The sequence below is a fragment of the Xiphophorus hellerii genome, chromosome 13, assembly GCF_003331165.1.
Source record: "Xiphophorus hellerii strain 12219 chromosome 13, Xiphophorus_hellerii-4.1, whole genome shotgun sequence".
In the NCBI taxonomy this organism is placed as follows: Eukaryota; Metazoa; Chordata; class Actinopteri; order Cyprinodontiformes; family Poeciliidae; genus Xiphophorus; species Xiphophorus hellerii.
Window position 1 is genome coordinate 20,197,077 of NC_045684.1, and position 19,594 is coordinate 20,216,670.

General features: G+C 41.5%; 1 protein-coding gene across 6 annotated transcripts in view; it reads left to right on the plus strand.

Annotated features, from left to right (window-relative positions):
• The first annotated feature begins 351 nt into the window (after window positions 1-351).
• tax1bp1a (Tax1 (human T-cell leukemia virus type I) binding protein 1a) overlaps window positions 352-19,594 on the plus strand; it is a 28,085-nt gene continuing 8,842 nt past the window's right edge. The window contains exons 1-14 of one of the 6 annotated variants that reach the window (XM_032580121.1): window positions 352-489; window positions 1,310-1,425; window positions 1,894-1,957; window positions 2,853-3,067; window positions 7,859-7,961; window positions 8,473-8,663; window positions 10,543-10,698; window positions 14,816-14,964; window positions 15,981-16,071; window positions 16,170-16,355; window positions 17,295-17,546; window positions 17,638-17,829; window positions 17,952-18,024; window positions 18,695-19,170. In XM_032580121.1, the coding sequence (XP_032436012.1) occupies window positions 2,879-3,067; window positions 7,859-7,961; window positions 8,473-8,663; window positions 10,543-10,698; window positions 14,816-14,964; window positions 15,981-16,071; window positions 16,170-16,355; window positions 17,295-17,546; window positions 17,638-17,829; window positions 17,952-18,024; window positions 18,695-19,170 (2,058 nt within the window). In that variant the 5' untranslated portion in view covers window positions 352-489; window positions 1,310-1,425; window positions 1,894-1,957; window positions 2,853-2,878. The remainder of the gene's footprint in view (window positions 490-1,309; window positions 1,426-1,893; window positions 1,958-2,852; window positions 3,068-7,858; window positions 7,962-8,472; window positions 8,664-10,542; window positions 10,699-14,815; window positions 14,965-15,980; window positions 16,072-16,169; window positions 16,356-17,294; window positions 17,547-17,637; window positions 17,830-17,951; window positions 18,025-18,694; window positions 19,171-19,594) is intronic. The other 5 variants (XM_032580120.1, XM_032580119.1, XM_032580123.1 and 2 more) reach the window with 5 other exon arrangements.

The window sequence follows — 19,594 nt, forward strand, 5'->3', positions numbered from 1 at the left end:
AGGAGAAAAGCGAAGGCGGGACATCCTGTGATTTTGCTTGAAAGTGCCCTTTGGTGTATACTTTTGCTACTTTATCCAGAATTAATTACAGTTTTGAAAAATCGCTGGTCATGCATATAGGATTATAGATGTACACAAGTGTTTAGCTGTGTTTTTACCTCGGAGCTGACGGTACATAGTTGCAAAAAACACCATATGGTGCAGTATTTTATTTTGAATGAATGGGGGAGGGAAGCTAATTTCTAAGTTTATTATAAAGAGTAAAAGTTTGTAATGATAATAATATACTGTCGTTGTTTCTAGTCGGGGTGTCCTGGTTCCCCCCACCGGCCCTCGCAGCATCACTGGTGCAGCAGCTCAGCATCATCATCTCTCCCTCTCTCTGGAAGAGACGCATCAGCGTCAGAGCTGAGAGTGGGGGGGAAATAAACACAGAGATACGACGAAGAAAGTCTCTGTTTCTTTACAAATACAAGCCATTTAATAGAGGTAAGGTTTATTTTCATGCTAAACTGGCTCGTGTGTGTTTGTGTGTCATGTGTCATCGAGCTCGCCGCCCTAAGAGGATGATGCTTAGCTAGCGAGTAGTGACTTGACACAACATGGCCCGTCCACAAGCTAATGTTAGCCACCTTTAATGAGATAAGCCTTAGGTTGCTTTAGCTACAGTTCACTCGGCCGAAGTGTATTTTAGCTGCTCGGTCGTGGATCTCACGTCGTTTCTGTCTGTAACGTTACAGCTTTGAAATGTGCATTTCTTGCATAATATTTATTACCCTGTTTATTCCTGGGGTGGAGTCATTATAAAATGTAATGCGTTGATAGAATGTTTTGCCTTTTTGTGGTTCCAGAGTGAAATTACAGGATGACAGGGGTGCCAAAAAGCTGCATACATTCACAAGTGTTTGTTTCTTTACCATCAACCTGAGCTTCCCTTTACAATTTTCCTACACAGTTTGGAAAAGTATTGGAGTTTTCAAGTCTGAAAAAGTATGCAATGAAGAAAATTTACATGTATTTTTTTTAATTGCCAGATTTATTCCCCATCTTATTGTCTTAAGTCCATCATTCATCCATCTTGGTGCTCAAAAAGTGCATGAAAGTACATGCTGTTGTGTGTTTATGGCACTTTACAAAAAGAAAATTGGTCAATCGAATCCAATCATAGATATATTTCAACTGATGCTATCAGTTGAAATATCCTAATGAAGTGTTATCAAACACTTCATTCAAGATCCCTATTCGGAAATAGAGAAATGGAAACACGGTCTTTCATATCAAAATCACCATATTTATTATTATTTTCCAGCCTTTTACCTCCTGGTAAAGCAGCAGAACTTTGTGTCACCATGAAATCATCTTTGACTTGACTGAACTCCCTCAGAGCCACAGAGGAGAAATTACTCAACAGTTTACACATGCAAGGTAATACATTTGATTATTACAACTTTGATTGGAAAAAAAAGCTATGGCAGGGTTTCTCCCAGTGTAATATAAGCCTGGTGGGCCACCGGGTTTTACTTGGCCCCCCACCATGCTAAGTTTTTTATTTTAAATATATATACATGTATATATATATATTTTTTACAAGTAACAGAGGCAGTAAAGACGGTTTAATAGTTGGCACATTGACCTGGGTGTGAGGGCTCCCCTTTGGTTTCATATGCTATTATTTCCAAATTATGATCCTAACATATGCACCTCCGAATTTTTGTAACTTTGAACATTTTTTAACACAAAAACACGGCGGGCTGCTAGTGGACTGGCGTAGTGTCTCTACCACCGGGCTATGCAGGTTTTCTGGGGGAAACCCTGTATTGTAAAGACTTGTTCTTACTCAATGTTTGTTTATCACTGGCCTGGTAAAAAAAACCCCTTTGTTCTATGCTTCAGTTCATACAGAGGGTCTGGACCCTTGGCTATTAAGAAACGATTGCAACTGTTTTATTGCCGAAGAGTAAGATCCCTTTTATTAATTTACCTTTTAGAAGTGGAATATATGGTTACAAGATGGTGGACGAGTCAATATTTTATAGAACCTTTTATTAGTGACACATATGGGTCCATAGTGAAACATTAAAATAAAGCATCAAATCAAATCCACAATGTCACAAATCTACATGAAGGCTAAAGCGCCAATGATTCCAGAACTTTGAATAAAACATGACTGAGCTAAATGGAGAATCTGTCAGGGACACAATTACACTATTTGTTTAGTCAACTGTACACTCAAGAGATTCTGCAATATAGCATGACGAGTGGGTACACCAACAGTAACAAACGTTTGACTTACACTGTTCCATCTTAGCATTTTAAGCAGCAAAATAATTCCACCCTTCAATGCTACAGTGAGTTTCTGAATGTTGCTTTCTCTGCAGCACCTCCACAAATGGCCAGTGTACACTGGGAGACAATAGGCTTATTTAAAGTGCCCAATTTTCACTGGAACAACGAACGTACAAAATTTACATCTCAGCATATTAACTTGTGCATACATGATTTTGCATTTCATTTGAAAAGCCATATTATCAGATACATAGCGTCCTAAGTATTTATCCGCAGCACAAACAATAGGAACAGTACCAGACAGAGTCAAGTCAGAAAATACGAAATTGTGGTCCACCACACATCTATAAATAAATGTCATACTCTATAAGCATATTGAGAACAGACCCCCAGTAACGTCTTCTGATGATCTGCCACACTAAATCCTCATTAAATACATTGAAGTTTATGGCTATAAAGTGACAACGATTCAAAAGATTTGAAGACTTCTGCAAACTGATATATGTGTGAAGGGAAAAGAATACAATCTCCTCCGACTGTTTCTCTTCTGTTTTTCTCACTTCAAGGCAAATGAAGTGACCAGCAGGGCAGCATGTCATCATTCCAGGTGGTGGACTCGTCTCCTGGCTGCAGCGTCAGCATCATGGAAACATCCAACTTCGCTCATGTCATCTTCCAGAACGTAGGGAAGAGTTTCCTACCACAGGCCCCCTTGGAGTGCCGTTACACGTTGACCCCTTACATTACTCCCCACCCCAAGGACTGGGTGGGCATTTTCAAGGTATTCGATTAATGCAATTTACTTTGCTCTCAATGTTCAAATTATAATTTTTTTAAATCACAGCCATTTACGCAGGTTTCTGTTGGTACAAACAAGTGTTAGGGTTGCATTAATTGCCCGTAGTTTTTCACTTAGCACATTAACACATGCATCCGCCCCGACAGTAATGATTCGTCACTACAAGCCTGAAAACCTACCGCAAGCTTTGGTGTGGTTGTTCTGCAGGCAGAACAAGGAAGAGTATACACGGTGGGCTGTTTGCCCACATTTGGCCCTCTTTATGACCCACTCTGATTCTTATTAAGACCCCTTCCCTTTCCATCATTTCACATGTGCCCCCCAATTCCCTTTCCTTTGACTTTCCATCAGCCCATTTCCCCTTCTCTGCTTGGACTCTTTTATCAGGGCCATCAAATCTCACACGTAATTAACAGGAAATGGGAGGCGGGAAACTTAATGTCTCGTAAAGACAAAAGACAAACGTTTTATCGTAGTTTTAAGAACTGACTTCAAATCCACCAGTTCAATTAAAAAGGAATAAAGATGCTGAGTTTATTTGGAAAAAAAAAAACTTGAGGATTGGAAAATGTAATTATGGTAAATCATGCTAAAGAAACCCGTTTGATGGTCAGAGCTCCATGTCAGGGAACAAACAGACCGTAGATTTTTAATCCTCTTTGACGTATATGCCTGTCTTTCTTGCATTCATTAGGACTTTATTTTATAGTTGCAAAGTCTTGTCACTGTCTTTATACCCATTAAACTAAAACAATATTTACTGTACTTTATTGGGAATAAGTGTGCTAGAATAGCAAAAAGTGGTGCATAGATGTTACATAAAAGGAAAAGGAAAATATAGTCCTTAGCTCCTCATGTAAATACTTTGTAAAACCACATGTTTCTACAGACTTCACACATAACTACTAATAGTTGTGCACATTCTTTGCAAAATAGCTTAAGCTCATCTGTACAGAGCAGTTTATAAATCATGACACAGATTCTTTAAATTATTTAGGTCTGGACTTTGACTGGGTCAATTCCAGTTTGTTTTTTTTGGGGGGGGTTCACCATTCATTGCACAAATTAAATGTGATCGCAATAAAATTTTTGTTTTCAAACAGTTTAAGACCCTAAAGCAATGCACATGCGCAGAAGTAGAAGAAGGTAGACGTCACAAAGAAGCACACTCTTTACGAAAGTTAAAATGGCCGTCGATGGATCAATTTTAAAGTTGTTCAGCAATGGGAGCCGGCAATATTGTCACATGATCATAACAAGACGGAGGACAGCAGGAAAAAAACAAAGCACAACTAATAGCAACAGCCTTTTTTGAGCATTAACCACAACTTCTGTAGGGAGAAGTGTGTTAGGATGTGCAGTCGAACGACGTAAAAGTCGGCCAAAATGCGATGCGACCGTTCTGACCGCAGACGCTTTAAAAACTGTTGCATACATATCTGAGTTAGTATCACACAAGAGTGGCACAAATCGGAATTGTTGGGGGTGAAAAGATCGGAATTGCCTGGTTCTGATTGCCATGAAAACATCTGATCACATGTGCCTATTGTGTGAATGCATCCTAATGTTTGTTTTGTTTTCAAATTCTTCGACCTGATCCGTGGGAACTGATTTGACTCAGCCTGTTAGCTTAGTTAAATATCCATGCATCAGGAAGTTTGTAGTTGTTTCCTGCTCTTTTAGCTTTTGAGTAAAAAACTTTGAGATGCTCAGTGTTTGGGAAATTGTTTTATAACCCAGTGTATGTCCGTGTTTGCTCTTTGTGATGCTTTGTGTTCACTAAAGTTCTCTTAACACATCTCCGAGGCCTTTTAAGAACAGCTGGATTTGTACTAAGATTATCTCTTTAATTATTAAATGACATCTGACCGCAGTTGGTTCCATGGGATTGTGTGGATACAAATACACACCGTGCTTTTTAGATTTGTATGTAAAAAATGTAAAAACCATCTATCATTTTGCTTCCCCTTTGCAGGTAAGCGCTACTTTGTGTTGGTCTGACAAAAATGTTAAAAAGTTCAAGTAGTACAAAAAGAAGGCACTGTAAATGAAGCGCTATTCCAAAAAAAATAAAAATGTGAAAATCTTTCACAAATTATGCACATTTTAAGCTATGCCAGCAAGTTTCAGTTCGAGTTACGACGCTGGGGAATTTTTTAAAACAAAACTGATTACAGTTGACTTTCACACTCCAAAGCTGTTAATACTAGTCTTTAGCATGAAGGTTTATGTCTTCCCAGAGGCAAAAACTTTTCGCAGGTCTGACTCAGGGACAGAATATTTTCTTCCTCTTTCCCATCCCATCTTCATGCGCTACCTGTGAGAGAGCCAGACTAAGCAGCAGAGCTGAGATCTGCTGTGAGCATGACTCAGAGCAGGCATGAACGGTTGGTTTAAGTTGAGTACAGACGCCTCCTAGTGGCTAAAAGTGTTCATGCAGCACATTGATACAGGGATTCTGATACAACAAACATGTTCCTGGACGGTGTTGCCCTCCAGCAGTATTCACATGCTGTGTGTACACGGTAAACATGGACAGTGTACATCTTAAACACGCTTCTATAACCCAGCGTTTGGTTTCTGTGTGTGTTTTTCTTTTTTGTGGGGGATAAATTTTAGAACTGCCGCTCACATTTCCAAGTTTTTAACTCGCCCACTCCCACACTACTCCCAACAAACAAAAAGGAAACCCCAGAAGGCTTTCAGTTGCGGCATGTTTCGCCGGGTCGGCAGGGAGAAACCCGTTGCGTGAGCGTATAATTAACGTGTCATCACGCTGTCCCCTCTCACTTGGCCTTGAGTGATTGATAGCTGCCTTGCCTGTGATTATTTTATAACATCACTCCTCTCCTGGAATGCTACTCCACGTCTAAGCAAACGTCAGTCAACCTCACCTCTGCAATTAGCAAAATTATTGATGCCTTTTTTTTCCTCTCTCTTCTGTCTTGTGCAAACACACATGACCGCACAAGCAAAGGCTGGCGCGAGGCCATCGAAGCGCCGAGCTCATGCCTGAGACACTGGTGGAGGTGGAAAAGAATGTTCTTGGCGCAGGACTTCACGCTGACTGCTACTGGTGCTTTGCAGCAGAGATGTGATGTGTGTTATGTGATGATGGGGGTGGGGAAACGCAGTGATTAGGTTTAAGGAAACAATGCGTTTAAAACTGACACTTATGACAAATGCTTCCCGTAGTTCAGTTGATTTACAGTTTGAAAGTCTAAATACTTTTATGGGATTGGTGTAAGTAACTCAACATTTCAATAAAACTGTTTTCCATTGTATCAATTATTAAAGTAATTGTTTATTAGCTAGCTAGGATATTAACAGCAGGATATTTAGATATATATTTTTTTTATTGAACCGTGCAATGACTTTGTCCATCCTATTTCCTTCATAGGAAACTAGACAATGTCATTGAATCGTAAGACATAATTCTTATTCTATATATTAATTTTAATATATATTTTTATATAACTTTTTTTTATTTTTTTTATTTCATAGGACCATGTGATTGAGTTGTGCCAAACATTTAACTTGAACATTTGGTGGTACATGACTGACTTAAGAAAACAAGAAATTATTTCCGGGAAAAAAAACAATAGCTCCTTTTTCCTGTTTTTCTTTTTATTCTTCACTGACTGAACTTATAAAGTCAAACTGACCAATCAAAGCAACGTACACTAGCGCTTCTTATCGCATGATCACTACTCTTCCCATGGAGGCACAGTTACTCCATCCACCTGTCCGTCCATCTTTCAGTCCAGGTGTCTGTCCATCCATCCATTCATCCATCCTTCCTCGCCTACAACTTTGACAATTTACAACCATCTTGTGTTTTATTAGGATTTTATGTGATTGACCAAAATAATCTCATGCATATCTCTGCTGTGGTTCTGAAAATGTTTGAAAATTAAAAAATAAACAAGCAGTCTTCAAAAGTGTTGGCATGCACATACATGTATTCAGCATTATTGAATCAATGCTTTGCTGAACCACCTTTGGCTAGAATTACACATACAATTATTCTGTATGTGCAACACAAAATAATTGTATATTAGTAGGTCCCTCCTTACTTACAAGGAGTAAGTAAGGAGGGACTAGTCACTGATGTTAGTCAGTGACTAGCATCACTGACTAACATTCAGTGATGCTAGTCTTGACCAGATAGCATCACTGAATGTTATTTTTATTTCTTGCCACAAATATTTTATTAGATTTAGGTCTGGACTTTGACTAGGCCATTCCAACGCATAGATATGCTATGATTTAAATAGGGGTGCTTCCTGACTGATCACTCAACCTTAATGAGCCTGACCTGCCGATACAGATTTATTTGTTTGAAAAGTCGCTAAGTTGGCAACAGAGGGGTGACTTTTGTTTATCGTGCACATGCAGACTCTCACAGCAGAGCAAAAGTGGGCAGTGGTTGATTTTCAGGCCTTTGTGGAAATAGATGGTTTGGTTTCTCGTGTAAATATTGGCAGATCGGCAATCTGCTGAAGTTAAGAAAATTGGGGCCGATCGATTGGTGCACTACTTCTTGGCATTTGCCCTGGATTTCTTTATTTATTTGAAATAAAGGGACGTGAATACATGAAGCCACGCTTTTAAAGTTGTTATTGGTTGAAGAAAAGAACTTGTAGAGCTGAGTTCTTCAGAGAGTTTTTTAAAAGTAAAAAGTAATACACGTATCAAAAAAAAAAAATCAATATTTGGACTGTATGAGTTTTAAAAATTTAAAATCTTTTTTCATGCACGCTGCTTCCCCAGGTTGGTTGGAGCACAGCCAGAGATTATTACACCTTCCTTTGGTCTCCCATGCCTGAGAACTACGAGCCGGGAAGTACTGTGCACAGGACTGTTGTGTTTCAAGGTACGCACTCAAGAGATCCACACATACATTATTACTGAAACCACTATACAGAGCCTGGGTATTCCAAAGTAACTCCTCCATTTTACGGTGCATATAAAAACCAGCACTTTTATTTAATAAGGGAGAACGACCGCAAACGACGGCCTGGGACCCACGCACCTCTCCTACCACACACACACACTCTCACGCTGAGGGTCTGCGGACTGGTTTTTACTGGACCTGGAATGGTCAGATATTACCCAGTGAAAATATGAGTTCACACTGTGGTGCTTTAGGAGTCAGTAAAAGCGGCCGGCTACTGGTTCGACTCTTCTCAACGCCGCTCCGTTTCCGAGTGGAGAGTATGAAGCGCCAGTTGAATCTCAGAGTAAATACAGGCTGTTTGATGTGTCAGCATGCGGAGGACTTGTTGTAAATATAGACAGAAACACTTGTTTGTATTAATATCAAAACAGGTTGGAAATAAAACATGATTTTAATACTGCACCTCCTATTTCTCGCTCCCTCGCAGGCTATTATGTCCCTAAATCGGACGGGGAGTTTTACCAGTTCTGTTATGTCACTCACGCGGGGGATATCAGAGGTGCCAGCACGCCCTTCCAGTTCAGGCCTGCCACGCCCACCGAGGAGCTGCTGACTGTCACAGAGGAAGACAGCAACTCAGACATACTGGTCGTTACCACCAAGACCGGGCTGCTAGAGGTAGACCACACACGACCGTTGCTTATATTTGGTCTTTCTGCTCTTGACCTCCTAGCAGTCAACTCTGACATCATCAGCTGCTTTTTTTAGGCAGCAGCAGACACATGGCAGTATATCTTTGTCCCATTTCAGCTCCTCGGCCCTCGGAACTGAATCAGTCCAACTCTTCTGCTGCATTCATACAATCGGGTTCTTTTCGGGTGGCAGAATGGCATGAGATTTTTGCACCACTGTGTTTCAAATGGCCCATTTTGAGGCTTTTTCTTTTGTTACAAAATAAAATGTTATTTTAGTAGCTGCTTTTTTTTTTGTTTCTGTATTTAACATATGAGCAATATGCCTAACTCTCCAGGGCACAATTTCTTACATGGGAGGCAAAATATTATAAAGAGATATGTTCAGTTGTGCCTGAATGAATTACCAGTTTTGTCTCGGTAGATCCAGTCAATGAGGATAGGGCACCCTCTGTAGTGTGTATCCATGTGCATGCCAACACTTTTGAAGACTGCTTGTTTATTTTTAATTTTCAAGCATTTTCAGAACCACAGTAGAGATATGCATGAGATTATTTTGGTCAAACACATAAAATCCTAATAAAACACAAGAAGCTTGTGGTTGTACAATATAAGAGGATATGACCATGCACTGTAAATAATGTTTACGTTGGCATCTAATTCAAGGATTGCTGTCTGTACAAAATTAAATTGAAGGGATAGTTTACTTTCTCTTTTCTCGTTTTATTTATTTATTTTTTTTGTTGCTAGTTTTAAAACTTGCCAAACATAAACTCGATGATTCCACACCCATAATCTATGTTTTAAAGAACAAACACTGTTTTAAACACAGTTTTAATTTGTGGAAATAAAAGGGTTTTCTAGCTTGTGCAAGAGTATCTGCAGAACATAAAAAGAAGATGTAAAGAGCATGTGGAGTGTTTTACATGTAACTAAAGCAAAGGATAGAGTTTGCTATAGGACTGGTTATTGCCGCTGCACAAAATACAGAGATCACAAGTGAGCAAAAACAACTTGCTGGCTCTGTTTATATAAAATTGTAGGCCAAATTTTTGAAAGACTCTGTACATTATGTGTGTTGTGTGGACACTAAGCTTTCTGTACCAACACTGAGCCACAGGGATGGGAACATATGTTTGATTTTTGATTTTTATTTTTGCCATATAAGGATATGTGTGACTGTATGTTTGTGTACTCCCTCAGTAGTACATAGTTGTCATGGGTACTAGAAGTTAAAATTGAAATGTTTGTGTTTCTATTGCTATAGAGTCCACAATAGGAAATAAGTCGATTAATCTTCTGTCTGAAGCACTCCACACCAAATGAATGCAAGGATGTTTGTAATACTGATATGCCGGATGTCGAAGACCCTCCAGCTTGTGTTTACCCAGCAAGTGGTGCAATCTGGCAGGCCCTATAATGATGCAATAGTGTTTTATGTCAAGCTATTTGCGTATTTATTCTTTCTCTTTGATATAAGTCATAAATTTTGGCTGCTACGGTGTGTGTATTTTGAATTTCCACACTGGGAGATGTTATTCAGGACTTTCATTCAGTATGAAAAATGAATTGAAACAAACACTTTTATTGTTTTATATTAATACCAGGAAAGATGCCTTTCAGTTTTGGACTAAATATGTCAAGGTTTATTTTCAATTTAAAATGAGTAAATCTCAGTTTTGGCATTTGTTTCTTTCTGCTGTTATGCCGTACCTTTACACCCCATAAAGGTCACTACTGAATGTTTTAGAGAGTCTCTTTGCCATGACACTCACAGAACCTATTAAAGAAAACAAAAAAAGATACATTAAATCTCCAGATACTGGCGCCACATTATGGTTGTTTTGTCTCCTTGTGTCTGACAGCGTGTGGAGGAGACACAGCAGGAGCGCATGGAGCTGCTGAAGGCCATGCGCCTCCTACAGGAGGAGAAACAACAGCTGCAGGAGGAGCAGAAGCAACTGGTCAAGGAAAGGGAGCAGGAGAGGGAGACATGTTGCCTTCTGCGGACACACAACCAGGTCAGACAGACGAGGCGGAGTGGTCTAAAATGTTACCGAACGAGCGAAAGCACACCATTTGTGTGCGTCTGCGTGCATAACCACTCATTTAAATTATAAGCCGTTTAGATGATGTTGAGACCGAAAGTGGGACAGTTTCATTGTGTTTGTGTGTGCCGTGGATCTCAGAAGTGTACACACCCCTGTTAAAAGTCCAGGTTTTTATGTTGTAAAACATTTAGATCATAGTAAATCATTTCAGAAGTTTAATATCACATTTATCATGTAGAATGAATAACAGACAAAGCTATTAGGGGGTAAAAAAAAACAAAAAAACCGAAAAACCCTAACGACCTGGTCACGCAAGTTCCCACACACTTAAACTAGAACTTTGTTGAAGTACCCTTCTATTCAGTTTCAGTATTGAGTTTTCTCGATTTGACAGTATTTGCCAGCTGTGTCTTGCTAATGTTCTTCAGACCTCGCTAGATTTGCCAAGGCGTCTCGTGGCCAGAGCCCCCCTTTCTGGTGACCGCGGGGATTTTCTGGTCAAGATTTTGTTAATTTTTGATTATGCCACCACATTGTCTAGCTGTGGGCATGGTAAGTCTGGATTCATCAGACCATAACATTGTCCTACAAAGGAAAATTTTAGTCACAAATTAGGCCTGGGTGTTTTCTTTGGAAGAAAATTATTCAGTTCTGCAACTCCTTGCTTTAGACACGATAGAGGTGACGTTCTCACATGCAGAACACAACAAGAGGTTGACAGAACGTCCTAGAGCTAACTGGGGTTTTTTTTCCGCTCCTTATTTTTGGAAAACATCTAGTTTTTGTTTTGTCGCCCTGGTGCAATATTTTCTTCTGTTAATGAACTGAACAATTGCAAGTAGTTAGTTATTGGTACAAAGTGTTAGTGTAAGCATTTGGATGGTTATTTGCAGCTTCTTCAATAGGATTGCACCGATTGCAATTTTCTGGCCGATCACACCTACGTTTTAATTCAACAGATTTGTTTTTTTTATTATTATTTTCAGTTGAATTGTGCAGAAGTGTTGTGCCAAACCGAATTTGGAAAATGGTTTAAAAAAAAAAAAAAATTGAAGCCACCGAACCTTGGCTTTTTAACAGGGATTTGTATACGGACAGCCAGACGCCGCTAGCACTTCCCGCTAGTAGCCGCGTCCTCGTCAGCGATCATTGACCTGAAAACTTCAAAGTCCCGCACATTTATGAACAATTTGCGTCCATGTTTGACAGACACACTTCAAACTGCTGCTATGTGAGCGTGTGTGTGTGTGTTTGCGTGCCTTCCCCTTTGCCCCCCTCGCCTCCCACTCCTTCCTTTAACGACCTGACTCAGTGGTCCAGAACGGAATTGGGACACAGTTTTTTCCCGGGCATCTGGCGTCAGCGACGATGCCATCTCGACCGCAGAGTGAACAAACATGACGTCAAACGCACGCGCGCACCAAGGCGTCGCGCTCGCATTCAGGTCGCACGCCAGCGGGGCCCCTCGGGTTTGCCTTCACAGACGCACATAACACACACACACACACGCTCATTATGCCACCCGCTTGCAAAAACCCTTTTAGTCTGTGTGTGCCGAATGACAGGAGGGTAGTCCACAAAACCGCCTTTATGAAAAAACAGCCCTGCCCAGCCTCAGGGACAAACACAGCTCAGTCACGCGATTCGGCGGCCACCGGTCTCCTACTATTTTTCCTCGCCTCTTTATTTCTCTTCCAGGGCTACTTTTGTAGGGGATAGATCGTCAGAGACTGAATCACATTTCAAAATAGGAAATCTGTAACCTGGACATTTGTCAATCTTTTCCCTCTTCCCAGGATGAGTCACATGTAGGGTTTTTATTATTTGCTGCATTGCTCAGTTGATGAGAACTGGCTTGGCACCGGTTCCAGTTTTTAGGAGAGCAGAGGGGTTGGCAGAAAGAGGTGAAACACTGAAATCTGCCAAGAGCTCTGAAAGTTTGAATCTGGTCTTATATCGCCCCCTGGTGGACCTCCCGGGCCTGAGGTCCACTGTAGTTGAGATCAGGCTGCTTTGAGTTAGCCTGCTGCTCTTATTTTATGAAGGACAAAATTGCCATAAATTTAAATGGTAATACACACACATACACACCCACACACGCACACACACACATTGTTAATACTGTGCCGCTTCTCATTCAACAGCCGTGTCCATCTGTGGATATACGACTTGTTGGAGGGTGCGTCAGCTCGTGGCTCTCCCGATGAAAATATCCCTTTGAGTTTAACATGAAAACATAAGTACATATTTTGTGGCTGCTAATTTTACGACTACACTTTTTATAAGGTCTTTATGCACTGCTAAAGTGCTTCCCAAATGCCAGCCGTAAAAAAAATCATACAGCGATCCATGTAGAGCCAAGCCCAGAGGGAGACGGGGCCTTAGTGTGCACCGATGGGTGCATTTGGACTCTTATCTATGTTGAATTGATTGTTACCGTCTGGGTTTGACATTCTAAATGTCCTTTTAATGTGCAGCTGTAGCTTCGTGCGTGCATGTGTGTGTATTGGGGAAGAGAAAGTAGGTGTGTTTTTTTTTTTTTTTTGCTTCTGAAAGAAAGGCGTGTGCAGAAGCTATGCTGTCCTGTCACTTCTAATATTAGCCGTTGATGATTTAAAGTCATTCAGTAGCAATGTGCAGCAAGTTTAAACAGGATGTTCTTCAGCCAGCACACACCATGTGGAAAAAACATACTTCATGTTTTCTTTTGTTAGCTAAAGCTTTTTTTTTTTTCCATCTGTGTGTTCCTTACAGGGTCTTATACTCATATTCCTTTTAGAGTTTCAGATGTTTTCATTGGGCTTTTATGTGACAGACCAACGCAAAGTAACGCATCATTTTTTTGCGTGACTTTGCAAGGGGGGACTACATACACACCACACTTTCCAGATTTTATTTGTGAAAAAATGTTGAAAACTTGTATCATTTTCCTTCTATTTTTGAATTATGTACAACTAAGGCAATATATGTCGTGATATACATGTAAGCAATATCAATAGATAATACATCTGACAGAATATTCAGTACTGAACTCCGATCCAGAACCGCACAGCATTCTGGGAGAGGTAGGCAGAGGGAAGGCCTTACCCCACTGTGAGCCAAGTATCAACTAACTAACTCACTGTTTGGTTACCTAGCAACAACCTGTTGAGTAATTGAGCAGCAGCAGTTTCATGTTTTGCCACAGTACCTCACAAATGCTGAAAAATAAAGAACAACAATGTGGAGGAAAATCTGTAAATAGAACAGGAAAGGTCATGCCAGCAGTTTGCCAATATTGTTTTAGATATTTAAAAAAAAAACTACATAATTATCAAAATAGACCTCTCCACTTGGGAAGCTTTCTTCATAGTATAAATACAGTATATATACATATATATAAAAAAAATCTAATATTTTAAAAAGTCAAATTTCCTTGTAACAGTAACTGTAGGTATTACTGTTACAAAGTAAAATTTTTGCTGTTTCTGTCGAAGTAAATGACTTTTAATTTTATTTTTCTTCAAATCACATTCATTCTTAAAATAAAAAATAAATGAGATTTGAGTTTGGGTTTGTTAAGTTTCACTGATCGCTTTTGGTTTTCCAGTTTCTGACGGAGACCCCACAAATAAATTCGCACCCATTCAACCAAAAAGACACAACTCTTTAGACCTCTATACCATCTATAATTAGAATTTTTATCAGAAAGTTTGCTTGTTAAATTCACTCTGAAAAACACTGTCAAATCACCGAAGGTAAATTGTGCTTTGCAAAGTCTCTATTTTGATTTGAATTGTCCAGTCCAGACACAGCATTATGGATTTTAAAATAGGGCCCATCTAAGGGCAAGAAAAATTGTGAAATAGCACTTTAACACCCAGCCAAATTTAAAAGCTAACTAAATCAATGTGTAAACCTCTGAAAAAAATCTGGAGTTTTGATTCAGGAAAATTTTGTTTTGGCCTAAAGCCTGGGTATATCAGAATGTTGAAAACCTGTAATTTACTAGATATTTGTTAATATTTAATTAGCATGGAAAACTTCACCACGTCAAGTTGAAGCCGCTGTATCAGCTGCTCTGATTGGCCGCCTCTTTGCCCCCCAGGAGCTGCTGCGCTCTTCGCAGGGACTCTCCGACGAGAGGGAAGAAGTACGGAGGAGGCTGACGGAGGCCAAAGACCGAGTCCGGCTGCTGGAGGAGGACCTGCTGGGAGTCACCCAGAGGGGCCTTCAGAAGGAGACTGAGCTGGACTGGTGAGGCCAGAATCCTTATATGGAACCACCTAGCTCAGAGACGAACACACTGTACAGATATGAATGGTGAAAGAACCAATTCTGTCAAAATGATTCGAGTACAGTCCGTGGAAGAACTACAGCAGCTCGACTATGTTATGTTGCAAGCGTGGCTTACGTATGCTAGGCCTGGACGATAAATAGCAAATTATCGACTCATGTCGGCATTTTAGGTGTTTATAAATATCTTTTATTTAGACGTCGCGGTACGTGTATCGTCTATCAGTCACGTGACTGCACCCCATCCAATCAGTAGCAAGAAGCGAAAAAGAGACAAGAAAATGTGGAAAAATTTAAATGTCGAAGCCGCGCCCATACAGTTGATCGAGATAAGACTGCATGGGAGCAGCCTGAAAATGCGACGTGAGTTTTTATTTTGAAAAGTAAGCGCGAGGGGAGCACGGCTTAACCCTTCCGCAGTATGAGCGCGAGCTGCGCGACGATCAGAAGGAGTGGTCGGCTTGTGGGGACCCCCATCTCTGTAGACCTCGGGAGGGTTAAGTTAATGAAATAAGCGCCATGACACAAGAGGTCTCATTTCCCCTAAAAAAAAGTTGCGCCATCAATCGTTTGGTAATATATTGGGTTCAATTAGGACTTTGGAAGTGAAGTTATTTTATGCTTCTAAACTTGTTCAGTTGTGCTTATTTGTTCAATAACTCTTAACTAAAAGTACATATTTTCTTCATTTATTTGCAGACGCTATAGTTTTAAAACCATTAAATGCCAATAAAAATAATTGCGAAAAACCGCAATTACTGTGAAGTATTTATGCTGGCCTATCACATTCTTTACTTCTGGAGGGGGAGTAGATGGTTGGTGTTATTGTTCATTTGTTGTTATGCAGTTTTGTCCATTTGATGTTATCCAGGTGAACTGCTCAATATATCATAATATTGATTCTAGACCATATCGTCCAGCCTTAGTATGTTCTGTACAATGATATTAATACTACAGAGACTTTTTTTCTAATGCAGTCTGCGAGACCGTTTGAAGAAGCTGACAGCAGAGCGAGACACCCTAGAGAGCCAGCTGAAGAATGAGAAGGATGAGAGAGATCTTTATAAGGTGAAAAAAAAAACAACATTTCACATCATGAAGCTATGGAGGCGTTTGTTTCCGTCTCCGGTCTGAACGTTTCTCTTCTGCTTCGGGACCCGCGACAGGCTCACCTGCGCAGCACCGAGCTGGAGAACACCAAGCTGAGCGCCGAGCTGCAGATGCTGAAGGCGGTGGAGCTGAACAGGGAGGTGACCATCGCTCAATTCCAAGAGGAGCTGGAGAGGCTGAGGGCCTGCGTCGCCCAGCGAGACAGTCTGGAGAGGGAGCTGCTGGAGCACAGACATGACAAGGTCTCACACTGCAGGGCGTGAAAACAGGACTAAAATGTGACACAAGCTGCCATTTCGGCTTAGGGCCGTCAACATTAACACATGCGATTAATCTGAAAATGTTAACCTGTTGATATTGCACAACGCAGATTAATCAAACTATTATTTTGACCTAAAAGCCTCTGTCCCACGAAGGGTTAGCGAGTTCACAGCAGTTCGCTGTGGACTTGACACAGGGGCAACACAACAGCGAAAGATGAACGTTTTATGCGACAGCAGACAGCAACAGAGGTCGCACATTTTTCAGCTTTCTTGTGTTGCATACAGTTGCACGTATAAGCTTGAAATTTCTCATGCACAAATTACGCCGGTCGCTCAGCTGGATGAGGACAACGATTGTCACCTCATCACGCAAGCTCCATAGGAATGCAGAGGGACATTTCTAAGATTACTGTTCAAAACAAAATTGTGTCCTATAAACCTTCCTAAGTATAAAACCTAGAAAACTGACTATCTTTAGATTCTGATAACATTCATACAGTTACTGTTTTTCATAAGGGCTATATGGGCAGTTGCCCAGGGTGCCACCACAAAGGGTGGGAAACCCAAGAACTAGAGAATAAAATGTATCTCATCTGTCAGTGGTTCCCCGAACAAGTTTGTTACTACTTGTGTACTTGTGTGTGCGTGTGTAGTGGAGTAAGTTTCCCTTAGTTGCTGTTGATTACTGGGAGACTACATTACCTCCATTCTGCAGCAACAACAAAAAAGATAATTTCTTGCATTTCAATTTGTTGGAATGCAGCAGGAGGAGAGACTTGCCCACAACCCCATTCTTGCAAGAACCACAACATATTTGTACATATTTATATTTCAAGTTCACAAAGTTAGGCACAGTGATTAATTGTGAATAGACTGCAATTAATCTGATTAACACTAATATTTCTTTTACGCGTTTAGGCAGAGCTCGGCCGCCTACGCGAGCAGCTCCGTCAGGCCGAGGAGCAGCTGCAGGCGTCCCGACAGCAGGCCGCCCTGCTCGCCTCCGAGCTGCGGGACTCGGCCGGCACCCGTGACCACACCATGACCGAGTTGTACCGCGCCCGCATCGAGGTCGACAAGCTCCGGGCCAGTCTGGCCGACGCTCAGGCCGAGTGCCAGCGCATGGAGACCCAGCTGGACCGGATGAGGAGCACCGCTCGCAAGGAGGTGGTCGGTGCCCCCGGCTCGGGATTGTTACTTTCACGCTCGATCTGGATCAAATGCGAAGCGCACGTCACCGATCTCGTCTTTTGCATCCCAGGGCGTCGGAACGAGCGGCGACGGCGTAGCGGTGGTGTCGGAGGCGGAGGCGGAGCTTCAGAGGGAGGTGGAGGAGCTGAAGCTGCGCCTCCACATGGCTGCCGAGCACTACAAGGAGAAGTACCGGGAGTGTCAGCGCCTCCGCAGGCAGGTGGCCAAGCTCAGTACTGCGGAGTCACAAGGTGTTATTATGGTGTGTTTAAAAGCCATTAAAAAAACACAAACAACACACACACACACAGAGAACAGCCAGCCTGCTTCACTAACCGCCTCCCCTTAAATCTTAAATCAACAGTTCATTTTGTTTCATTGCAGGAGTCAAAGAAAAACGTGTCCACAGAGACGACTCAGGAGCCGCTGGTTTCCAGTCCGGAGTCTCCGACTGAGGGTACCACTGCTACACACACCAAAACACACACACACACACCCACACACACACACACACCTACACACACACAGAGGCTTATATTGCCTTGTAAAAGCATTCAAACCCCTTAAACTTTTTCACATTGTGTCACATTACAACCAGAGAGCTCAGCGTGTTTTATTGGAAATCCAGATGAAAGAGCAACCCGAAGTAATGCGTAATTATGAGGTGGATAACATTTTTTACATGGATTTTTTAAATGTTTTACAGATAAAAACACGCACACTTGTATTCAGACCCCTTTTACGTTTAAATAAAATTTTGTGCAGTTACCTCTAGAACTCATAGAGTGAATTATTTTTGATTTTTGGGTACAGATTCACCTGACAGTGGGCAGCCCAGGTGGGAGAATTTGTCAATACAATTTGAATTCTATGGAAAAGTATAGCTGTCATCCTCACTTTGAAGCCTGGTGGTAGCAGCACCATCCTGTGTTGATGGTTTTTTTTCTAATTTTGTTGCAACAGATGCTTAGAAGTTCTTTTTATCTTATGGTTATGGTTAACTAACAACAGAACGTGTTGAGATTTATGATTCTTTTGTGGATTGATGGCAAACACCTCAGTCTACCTAACTTACTCAGCAGAGTCTTTCCTTATATTATGTATTAAACCAGTTGTTTTTAATGCAGGAAATCCTACTTGTGCAATTCTACAAGAAGCAGCAGACACGACAATCACCCCTGAAGTAAAAAACGAACAATCCACATTTGCCGAGGCCTACAGTGGCACAGATGTGGAGGAAAAACAGGTGGAGACGTCTCCGATGGAGTCCACGGCGGCGGCTGGAAGAGATGACACGGAAAAAGATGGCGAAGAGAAGAAGAAGAAGGAGAACCTGCCCGAGGAGAGCCTGAAGATGGCGAGCTGGGTGGAGGTGAGCGACGAGAGGTTGCGGGCCGAGGAGCGGAGCGAGGCGGACACGAGGGCCAGCGCGGGGGGCCGGGAGCCGCTGGAGGCGCAGGGGAGGAGCACCGCGGAGGCGGAGAAGGAGCAGACGCGCTCGGTGGAGGCGGAGCTGGCCGTGATGGAGGAGAAGTGGAGGGAGCAGTGCGTGATCAACGACACGCTAAAACAGCGTCTGGCCGATGAGGAGGGACGATTCAGAGTGAGACAGGAGCACACAGCATCGCTCTTATTGTCCTTCCGTTTGTCTCAAATAGTTCAGGTTATTAATACAGCAGCAAATCCAAACAAACTGGTACATATGTGGTAATCTGCAATCTAATTCAGGTCATTCCAAACTCTTCCAATGTAATCAAACAACCCAGAGTGAATTGGTAAACTGATTGAGTCAAATTATTGACTGTGTTACATCATTATTGCTCCCCAGAAAAACAAGAAAGGCCCAAATAACCAGACCAGGAGTCTGAAAACTTTTCCATCGTAGAAGCCATAGTTGCCTCGAGTCCAGCTAATTAAGAATTGTATGGAGATGAAAATGTTGCAAGACCTTTTAAAAGAAATGATAACTTAAATTTTTTAATAAAGGCTACTTTAGGAAATTTTTGAATATCCCCATTTTTGTTTTT